Source organism: Emys orbicularis, chromosome 3 (assembly GCF_028017835.1).
Source record: "Emys orbicularis isolate rEmyOrb1 chromosome 3, rEmyOrb1.hap1, whole genome shotgun sequence".
In the NCBI taxonomy this organism is placed as follows: Eukaryota; Metazoa; Chordata; order Testudines; family Emydidae; genus Emys; species Emys orbicularis.
Genome location: NC_088685.1, coordinates 71725430 through 71736318, shown reverse-complemented (window position 1 = coordinate 71736318; position 10889 = coordinate 71725430). Strand labels below are relative to the sequence as shown.

The 10889-nt window shown below is 42.3% G+C and overlaps 1 protein-coding gene across 2 annotated transcripts in view; it reads left to right on the top strand.

Moving 5' to 3' along the window:
- Positions 1 to 751: 751 nt before the first annotated feature.
- The window catches only part of LOC135875929 (gamma-aminobutyric acid receptor subunit rho-1), an 83906-nt gene continuing 73768 nt past the window's right edge, over positions 752 to 10889 (top strand). For both annotated transcript variants that reach the window (XM_065401013.1, XM_065401012.1), the window contains exon 1: positions 752 to 873. In XM_065401013.1, the coding sequence (XP_065257085.1) occupies positions 752 to 873 (122 nt within the window). The remainder of the gene's footprint in view (positions 874 to 10889) is intronic.

Sequence of the window (10889 nt, the reverse complement as noted above, 5' to 3'; positions counted from 1 at the left end):
AAATCCTCTGTTGCTCTCTTCACCCTGTCATTCTCTAGTCTGCAAGTGACAATCAACCATGATCTTCTAAAATATCCAGCTGCAGAGAGGATAAATGACTCGCCCTATGCTCATCTTTACCTCCCTAACTAGAGATTTTCCATAGATCCTGTGTATGTCCAAACAGCTTGGCAGTGAAGTGCGTGACACAGGTTCTGTAAGCACATCAACAATGGCATCACCACACGCTGCAAGCATGAAGCAAAACCAGGGAAAATAAGATCAAATATGTTCCTTAAAAACTAGATACAATCATCATAATTTCTATCTGCTTCCAGCAGCTAAACAGATGTTTAATAAAGACTATCATATTAGGCATTAACAGGTACACTTAAATCAGCAATTAAAGAAATCTTTGATCAGCTAGAATATCCTGGTTCACCAGAAATATGCCATTTTCCAAAATACCTGAAAGGTTTTGTTTTAAATCAATTTATACAATAGCCTGTTTGAACAAAAAAAACCATTCTGTAGGAATACGTGAATTCTACACTGTTCGAAAATCCCTACCATCTGACGTAGAGGGATTTATAGGTTTAGTGGAAATTGCTTTCCCCACTGTCCAGATTAAATACTGCAGGATGATTTTTTGTATGAGTAAACATCCTTCCAATAACGAAGGGACTGATAATGTCTTAAAAAGAGAAACAGAATCTACATTTTGTTTTTCTTCTTGTGTGGACTATTTCTGGATATAGGACCCCAAAGTATCATGTTGACTGTCCATAAAATGCAGTTTAGCATCTTCTTGCTGTTGTGGGGATGGGTTTTGTCTACTGAATGCAGAGCTCACCGGCAAGGAAAAGAAATACATGAGGTATATAAGAAGGGCAGGTGAGTCTCCTTGTAAATTCAGATGTATACAATTTGGGCAAATGCAACATTGCAGATAACTATATCATTCCTAATGCAGACCTCTGAAGTTTGTATTGCAGCATATTCAGGGTTATCTGACCAACAAATATTGTGCTTAGCTTTTTCTTTTTCCTCCAATGACTAGTAGTTTTACATTTTTTACATCCAAAACCACTAGTATCAACAATCTGGTTTAACGTGGCAACAATCTGGTTTGCTTGTTCTTGATTATAGCAGCTTTGGGGAAGGAAAGGAGGAGTTGATTGTTTATTGTGGTAGAATGCTGGGGTATTTACAAGAGTGGATACAAAAGTTTTATTAGTTCCAACATTTCTGCAGACTACAAGGATACAATCAGTTATGCCTGTGAACAAGAAAGGACGTTGAATAACCTGCAGATCAATTGCCCAGTTGTTTCCAAAAGGGCTACATGCTAATTTTTTTCCAGTGCTGCCATATGCGGTCATTTAGGAGTTTGACTGGAGGGAAATTTTCCTGATATTAGAGCAGTTTCGTGTTGTGTGTTGGAGTACTCCTGTTCTGTTTTGTAAAAAATGTTGAGGTCTAGTAAGAATAATTACATAACATGACCTGTACATGCAAGTAGACAAACACCAGGGGATATTGCTGGAGAAAAAAAATTCTGTGCACTTGTCTGGAGGGTATCACTGGCTTATGCCTTCTAAGAAGTCAGTGTTTAAAATGATGTCTGCTGAAGCTGTCCAACACAAATTAAGATTTTCCCTTCACTGCAATCATTGTTTTTGCTCATTAGCAACTATGAATTGTCACCAATGCTATCTTAATTAACATGAGAAAAGTAGTTTTAAGGGAGATGAACTATTAATAGAGATGCAGTAGTGTCAGGCAGGAAGAATTCAAGCCATTTCTATAAACATCAGTGTTAGGGGAAAAATCATCAGAGAATGAAGTATGGTTCCTGTCTGTCTTCAAATACTCCCCTTCTCTGCTTTCTTGAAAATGGGCCAGACTACCCTATTACAGAACTATTGCAGTGTTAATATCTGTGAATCCAAGATCCATCTTGTAAAGTATGAAATAGGTTCAATGGTGATGCCACATAGCCAGAAATAAAACTGGGAAGATGGATGCAGTGGCCCCTGTTCACAAACAGACCCCAATGGATACATGGCAAGAGATATTAAAACAATGCCACCCTTCGTTGTTTTCATTCAAGTTCACAAAAATGGCAGTGATGTTCTACCATACTGTAGTTGACACTAGCAAAGTAGATGGCAAGGTGTAAACTGGCAGCTTTAACAGGTTGAACAAAAACACAGTGTACAAGTTGTACAAACCTGTGTACGCCCATAATGCAGCTGTAATTAGCATCTTTATTAGAGAGAGAGCCCCAAGCACTTCATGTAAAATACAGTTAAGGGAAAGAATAAATCCTAGTGAGGGGAGACGTTAAGAGGTACATGCCAAAGGAAGAATGGCATATTCAGGTAGCACTTGAAAATAAATAGACTGTTCTTTGTGCCTTGTGTGGTTTCATTGTCCCACCAGGACCTCTGAAGCACTGAGAATCCAACTGAGGTGACACTGCTGCTGGCTGGTGTGGAGGGGAGCACACCCTGGACCCCACCTCCTCCATACACAATTTGGGATGGTTACCTCTGCTAGTGGCCAGGGCTGGCATTAGACTTGTTGGGGCCCAGGGCAGAACCTAAGGAGTCGGCCTCCTATCCTGCCTCCCTGGCCTGCTCACAGGTTGGATTTCTGCAATGCCTGAGGCGTGGGGCCCTGAGCATTTGCCCTGCTTGCTACCCCTTAACACCAGCCCTGCTAGTAGCAATAGCCTCGAGCAGTCCATGCAATTAGAGAAGTGTGAGGCCTGGAGCTGTGCCCAGTCCTTCCCTAGTGGTACAAAATGGAGGTGGAGGGGAAAGGTGCCTGGCACTCTTCTCTCCTGTGCACTGCCTGTTCTGACCTAAGGTGTCAAAGACGTGGGGGAACAAGGAAATTGCTCTCTGTGGCTGTTGCTATGTTGAAAGCTCTCAAGGAACACATGCATAGTTCACTGTTCTGATCTATAGACACAAGGGTATGTCAATTTGTTTAATAAACAGAAGCAGCATCTGGTAGTGTTGCAATAGTTAAGTGGCTTTAAGTATCTCTTTATTTTTACAAAAAAGGGAGAAACATGATGAGACAGAACATAGGAATGTAATAGTAATGGAGAGGGCTAGAAGTAGAAAAAAAGAATAAAGAACTTTATCCACAGGATGAAATAGGATATTAAGATAGTTCCAACAGAATCACTTAATAAGTAGGCACACCCAGGGCCGGCTCCAGGCACCAGCTGGTCAAGCAGGTGCTTGGGGCAGCCACTCCGGAGAGAGGCAGCACGTCCAGCTGTTCGGCGGCAATTTGGCGGACGGTCCCTCACTCCGGCTCGGAGCGAAGGACCTCCCGCCGAATTGCCGCCGCAGATCGCGATCGCGGCTTTTTTTTTTTTTTTTTTTGTGGCTGCTTGGGGTGGCCAAAACCCTGGAGCCGGCCCTGGGCACACCCCAACTGCCCAGAGTGATGGGGTTGTTCAGCAAAGCAGGATGTTAGACCAATCAAGCCGATCTATTTGAGGACCCAATCACACAGGGCCAGATCCCAAGCTGCAGTCCAGCAACACTCCACTCAGCACATCATGGGAGACCACCTTAAGCAACTTTTGTGCTCCCTGATCCTGGATCACTCTGTAGGGCTGATCCTCCTGGGGCAATTTGGAATAGCCGGAAGGCTGCAAGGGGCTGTTCCAGCAGCCAAGGATCACCAGGGTATAGGAACACACCATCCATGCCCCCTCTACCAGCCACAAGGAGGGGGGAAGGTGAGTACCCCATAGAGCAATGCTACTTCACTTGAAAATCCTTACTTTGAAGTGATTCTCCACTGGCCAAGTAAGGAAGTTTTCAGATAGCTTTGCAGCAATGATCAATCTGGACCTGGCCCAAAATCTCTCAGAGGTTTGTCGATTTTAAGGTTAGAGGTGACAATTATCATCTGGTTTGACCTCTGGTATAACACAGGCTATAAATCCTCATACAGTAATTTCCACTTCAAGCCCATAAACTTCTGTTTGAGCTGTAGCATCTCTTTTAGAAATACATCCAGGCTTGATTTAAAGACTTAAAGTGATGGAGAACCCACCACAGTCCTAGGGAAGTTGTTGCAGTGGTTTTCATTGCTCTACAGCCAAAATGCTTCTGAAATAAATGTAGTCAAACTTTACTAATTCTGGGTCACTGAGAACGAAAATGTTGCTTAAAATTGTTGATTGGCTCTAGTTTTCAAGATATGCTATTGGGTCAGTATATATGACCCTTGACTTGGGAATGGCGGAGGATAAGTGAGTTATAAAGGGAAGGGATCTCAATTTAAACCAGAAATGACTAAAATACATCTTTGACTGGATCTATGAATAAATCTGACTGGGTTTGGACAGTACTTGCTTTTTAGGCAAAACAATGAATGATGCAATCTGAAGCTGGTATTGCGTCATACAAGATATGAATTGCACCATGTTATTCCTAGAAGTCATGGATGATGCAATCATAACGAAGCTTACATCACTCTGCTGAACAAATTGCCCTATATCAGCTCTAGAAATCATACAGTGTCGTGCTCTCTTATTTGTCAGTGTTTGATTTTGCAAAGGGACACATTTCTGTTTAGCCAAAGTGAGCAGAGATGCCTCGTACTTGTGTGAACAGTGCAGATAACTTCTGCTATGTTTGTGGTGAAGTGACTTTTGCATCACAAAAGCGCAGTATAACCACTATGGTTAAGAAAGCCTATCACCTTTATTTTGGCTGCAAAATTGGAGATCAGGACAAGAGGTGGCTCCCACACATATGCTGCAACACTTGTGCAACAAATCTTCGCCAGTGATTGAACAGGAAAAGGAAATCTCTATGCCTTTTGCAGTGCCAATGATTTGGAGAGAGCCAACAGATCATACCAGCAATTGTTACTTCTGCATGGTGCCTCCAGTTGGGAAAGGTGTGTCAAAGAAGAAAAAGTGGACTCTGCATTATCCAAACATTCCATCAGCTATACGCCCAGTGCCCCACGGAGAAGGACTGCCGGTTCCTGATGCACCAGAATCATTCTCACTTGAGTCAGACGAGGAAGAGGATGAAACTTCTGGTCCTGAACCATCAATGACACAGGACCCACATTTTCTCCCATCCTCCTCCTCTGAACCACACCTCATAACACAAGGTGAACTGAATGACCTTGTCAGGGATTTGGAACTACCCAAGAGTAAGGCAGAGCTGTTGGGCTCCAGACTACAGCAGTGGAATCTCCTGGCAGGTGATGTTAGGGTTTCCATGTTCCGTGACCGTCAAAAGGATCTTGTCCCATTCTTCTTCATGGAAGGTGATCTTGTAGCCTGCAACAACATCGATGGTGTGATGGCAGCCCTCAACATCGTTCACGATCCAGATGAGTGGAGACTGTTCATTGATTCATCGAAGACGAGTCTTAAAGCTGTTTTACTGCATAATGGCAATGTTTTGCCATCAATTCCAGTTGGTCATGCAGTCCATATGAAGGAAACCTATGACAACATGAAACAACTCTTGAGGTGCATAAACTATGACCAACATCAGTGGCAGCTTTGTGGTGATTTGAAGGTTGTTGCTCTCTTGCTTGGTCTGCAGACTGGATACACAAAGTACTGCTGTTTTCTCTGTGAATGGGATAGTCGTGCAAGAGATTCCCACTACATCAAGAAAGATTGGCCACTCCGACAGTCATTGGAGCCTGGGAGGAAAAGTGTTCAGCATCCACCACTTGTTGAATCAAGGAAGATTTTGTTACCACCCTTACATATCAAGCTGGGTCTGATGAAGAACTTTGTCAAGGCCATTGACAAAACACAAGCAGCTTTCAAGTACCTCCGTGGAAAATTTCCAAGGTTAAGTGAAGCTAAGATAAAGGAAGGTGTCTTTGTTGGTCCTCAGATTCGTGAACTTCTTTGAGATGATGCATTTGACCATGCACTGCGTGGCAAGGAAAAGACGGCATGGAAAGCCTTCCAGTTAGTGGCAATAAATTTTCTCGGAAACAACAAGGCAGACAACTACAGGTTGTTGGTGGAAAACCTCCTCAAGGCATACAAAAGCCTTGGTTGCAACATGTCACTAAAGATACATTTTTTGCACTCTCATCTAGATTTTTTTTCCACCGAACTGCGGAGCAGTGAGCGACGAGCACGGCGAGCGATTTCACCAGGACATTGCAACAATGGAGAAACGCTATCAGGGCAAATGGAGCCCATCAATGCTTGCAGACTATTGCTGGACAGTGACAAGAGATGCTCCATTTAATGAATACAAGAGACAAGCCAAGAAGCGCCGAGTAGACACTGAATAGGACTAAACTATGTACAGAATAGTTTTTTGCCTTTTGTTTCATAATAAATTGTATTTATATAATCCTTTTGCTGATTTTTAAAGTGTTACATAAACAGGACAGGTGAAATATTATCATGTAAAGCAACCATAAACACATGAAAAGACCTAGGTTTACAATTTATGATTAAAACTCTACTATCTACACAATATACATAGACATAAAATGTAAAAACTTAAATATCTTAGAAACAGTAGCCAATCAGTTGTTTTAATTGTCATATTTGAATTCAGCACATCAAAATACATAATAAATAGCACATTTTATCTCTGAAGCAGATGACTTCTCAAAAATTGTAGACCAGTGATTATCCTCACTTTTAAAAAGAATTGCATCTTATTTCTAGTTCAAATTTGGAAACGGAAGCTAGGCAACCATTAGATCTTGTTTTGCCTTTTTCTGATACGTTAAAGACCCTCTACAATCAGATATCTCTTCCCCATCTAGGTACTTGTAGAGTACTTGTAGACTGTAATCAAGTCACCTCTTAACCTTTTCTCAGCTAAACTATGTAGACTGAGCTTCTTTAGTCTCTTGCTATAAGGAATGTTTTCCAGACTTCTAATCATTATTCTAGGACTTATTTGAACCCTTTCAATTTTCAACATCCTTTTTCAGCCGTTGACATTGGAAATGGACACAGTATTCCAGTAATGGTTTCGTTAATACCACGTTCCTATCGCTATTTGCTATTTCTCTGCTTATACATCCAAGGACCGTGTGTCCTTAAAATCCTTTCAGTGTCACTACACCCTAGGACAATCTTCCATTGTCTGTGGCCTGCATGCTCTGTTCTGAGATGTACTGACCTCACATTTGGCTGTATTAAAACATCTTCACATGAGGCAATCTTGATGCAGATAAGATTCCCTTTGATTTTACCAAAAGTGCTGCCTGCACTGAGAATGCAGAATTGGACTCTGGGAGGCAAAACAATTCAGGAGAACCCCCACCCACACAATTTCAGAATTAGTAGATCATGGTGAAGGCTGTAATTCAGCATTTCTATTACAAGCTCTACTTCCTCATGCTTCATAAGCCAGCCCTTAAAATTCATTTTGTACAAGAACTTAGAGCAATTTCGCTTTTTTTTCAGTTTAAGGTTGGCTTACTCCCTAAATTAGTTAAATGCAGGAAATGGCAAAATTCAAGTTCTTCTGATTTCAGGCTCTCTGCACATGGAACAGTATCATTTCCAGCAAAATATTGTAATCTGAATCTGAGCCATGCTCAGGCTAAGAGGCTGCGTTAATCATAGAATATCAGAGCCTCAGGAGGTGTTCTAGTCCAACCCCCTGCTCAAAGCAGGACCAATCCCCAACTAAATCATCCCAGCCAGGGCTTTGTCAAGCCTGACCTTAAACCTCTAAAGAAGGAGATTCCACCACCTCTTTACGTAACCCATTCCAGAGTTTCACCACCCTCCTAGTGAGAGAGTTTTTCCTAATATCCAGCCTAAACCTCCCCCACTGCAACTTGAGACCATTACTCCTTGTTCTGTCATCAGGAACCACTGAGAACAGTCTAGATCCATCCTCCTTGGAACCCCCTTTCAGGTAGTTGAAAGCAGCTTCAAATCCCCCCTCATTCTTCTCTTCTGCAGACTAAATAATCCCAGTTCCCTCAGCCTCTCCTCATAAGACATGTGCTCCAGCCCCCTAATCATTTTTGTTGCCCTCCGCTGGACTCTTTCCAGTTTTTCCACATCCTTCTTGTAGTGTGGGACCCAAAACTGGACACAGTACTCCAGATGAGGCCTCACCAATGCCGAATAGAGGGGAATGATCACGTTCCTTGATCTGCTGGCAATGCTCCTACTTATACATCCCCAAATGCCGTTAGTCTTCTTGGCAACAAGGGCACACTGACTCATGTCCAGCTTCTTGTCCACTGTAATCCCTGGATCCTTTTCTGCAGAACTACTGCCTAGCCACTCAGTCCCTAGTCTGTAGCAGTGCATGGGATTCTTCTGTCCTAAGTGCAGGAGTCTGCACTTGTCCTTGTTGAACCTCATCAGCTTTCTTTTGGCCCAATCCTCTAATTTGTCTAGGTCCCTCTATATCCTATCCCTACCCTCCAGCGTATCTACCACTCCTCCCAGTTTAGTGTCATCTGCATCTGGAGTTTCAACCTTCACTCTGAAAGTGCTTGGGGTTTTCTGTCTAAGACTTTGAGACTAGACAGGATATTCTAAAGTAAGAACTGAAATGAAAAACAGTACAGAACCTACATAATGAGGTGGTGGTATAGCAGCAGACCAGGTGCCAGCTTACGCCAAGGCCCCTAGGCCTCTCTGAACACAGACCAATGCATAGCTGGAAGCCATTCTGGCTCACCTGTGTTAGTATTGGTAAAATAGATGTTAAGAATGTGTTTAGACTTTATGCAATGCTTGTGAGTTGCTGCCTGCATTCATCTCACTTATAATATCTGTATCCCATGTTATAGGGTAACTACTTGCTTTGAAACTATAAAAATGTTTGCTATGCAACTGGAAACCCCCCAGTCAGGAGAGAAGCATTACCAAGTGTGAAGTACTAGTTTACGACAAGAAGTGTCATCTCCTGTCCAACAAAAGAAGGCCCATAGACATCAAATGAACCATTGTGGAATATCGGTGGACAAAATACTTTAATTGTTCCCTATTTGGAGAGGGCAATATTTCTAAACATAAGCAAGGGATCCCCAAGCTGCTTAGCATGGGTTAGCCCTAAAGGACATATATACAGCAGCTTCTAGTACTTTTTGAAACCCAAGACTAACTCATTTTTGTGTGTCTGTGTGTATTTGTTTGCCTACTTTAAACTTGTAAACTTATTTTGTTTTCCTAGTTAATAAACCTTTAGTTAGTTTAATATAGGATTGGATAAAAGCATGGTCTTTTGGTGAGCCAATGCTGCTAAGAGAGGAAGCAGAGAATTTGAGTATCAAACAGAATGGTTTACTAAGTTCCAGTCAGTTACACCTGTTGAAACCCTTTGAAGGCCAGCAGCCTGCACAAGTGTCACTGAGGAGATAATCTCAAGGACACTAGAACTACACGGGTGGTGTTGATGGCCTAATTAGACCTGCAGAATTATTACTGGTGAAGATGAGCATATGAAAAGAAGCCTAGGCTCTCTGAACCCAGCTGACCATTAGGTAAAATATCTTTTAACATTAAAATCCTGAAGCCATTGTTACTGTCACATTTCAGACATGTGCCACCCTACTAGGTAGGTTTTGTTAAACATACGCATACTGTCTTTTTAAAAAGGGGGTGGGAGAGAGTATCTACAACACTTGCCTCTTCACCATCTCATTGCATGACCCTATCCATATTATTTCAGCTCATTATATTCTCCACATAGGAACTCTATTTCTGCTACTGTGGTGCAAGTGGTCCCACATTTCCTTCAATGGAGAGCAGTTATAACAACTGAAATATGTGCTTGCACCATAAACCATTTGGATCACCCTGGTGTTGGACGTTGGACTAAACCTATGGACTAATTCTATGAACTCTGTGCAACTCCTAAGCTCACCATCTCTACTATGAAATTGATCCCAGAACTGTACTCATGTCTCTATGTATAATGATCTTTTAACAAATACACACACTCTCTCCTTTTTTGTAATAAATTTTAGTTTAGTTAATAGGAATCGGCTATAAGCATGTATTTGGGTAAAATCTGAAATATTTATTAATCTGAGAGGTAACGTGTCCTATCTTTTGGGATTGGTAGAACTTTCATATTTGACTTGGCTGTCTGGGAGGGAGCCCAAAGGCTGGGTTGCTTTTAAGGGAACTGTGTTTTGGCTTCTGTGTAACCAATAAGGTATTGTAGAAGCTGTTCTGTTACTAGCTGGGTGGATTTAAGTATTGGAATAACTACCAGCTTTGGGGATTGTCTGCCCCGTTCTTTGCAGTTTGCCCTAATTGAGCAACCTCCGTGTGCCCCCCGGGGACCCTGGTCACACCCTCAGACTCCAAGGTCTCAGGAGTGGCCCATGATTCTCACAATTCCTTCCTGGAGTTAGCCAACAAATCCCAAGCCAGAAATTCAAACTTAAACCACTCACACCTTTCCTAGGCTTGAGCTTTAGTCCCTCATAAATCTTCTCTGATTCTCTGTTCCTCAGCTGAGCACCAAAACCCCATGGCTGCCTCCCAGGAGTCTTAACTCCTCTGGCAGGTCTCAAAATGGGGGCAACTCCCCTCTTATATCTTTTCCCAATTCTCCTCATTCCTGACTTTTATCAAACCATTCTCAGAAAACAGGAAAAAACTCTCTTTTCCCCCCTCTCCTCTCACCTTAAGGATACCTCACTGCTTTCCAGTGGACCTGCTAATTGACATACTGAACACCTTTCCCGGTGCCAGCAGACATGGTAATTGAGCTCCCAGGCTCCTGTTAACCCACTCAGTATCACTGTGAGGTTTACATCCCATCATAGTTGCCTTCTCTTTTCTTGTTTTTCCTTTTAATTTAGGACTCAGTTACGTAAAGCAACATTTGCTAAACATGCAAACAGGAAAAGCAGAGGAAAATTATGGCTAGAACAATTAAGAA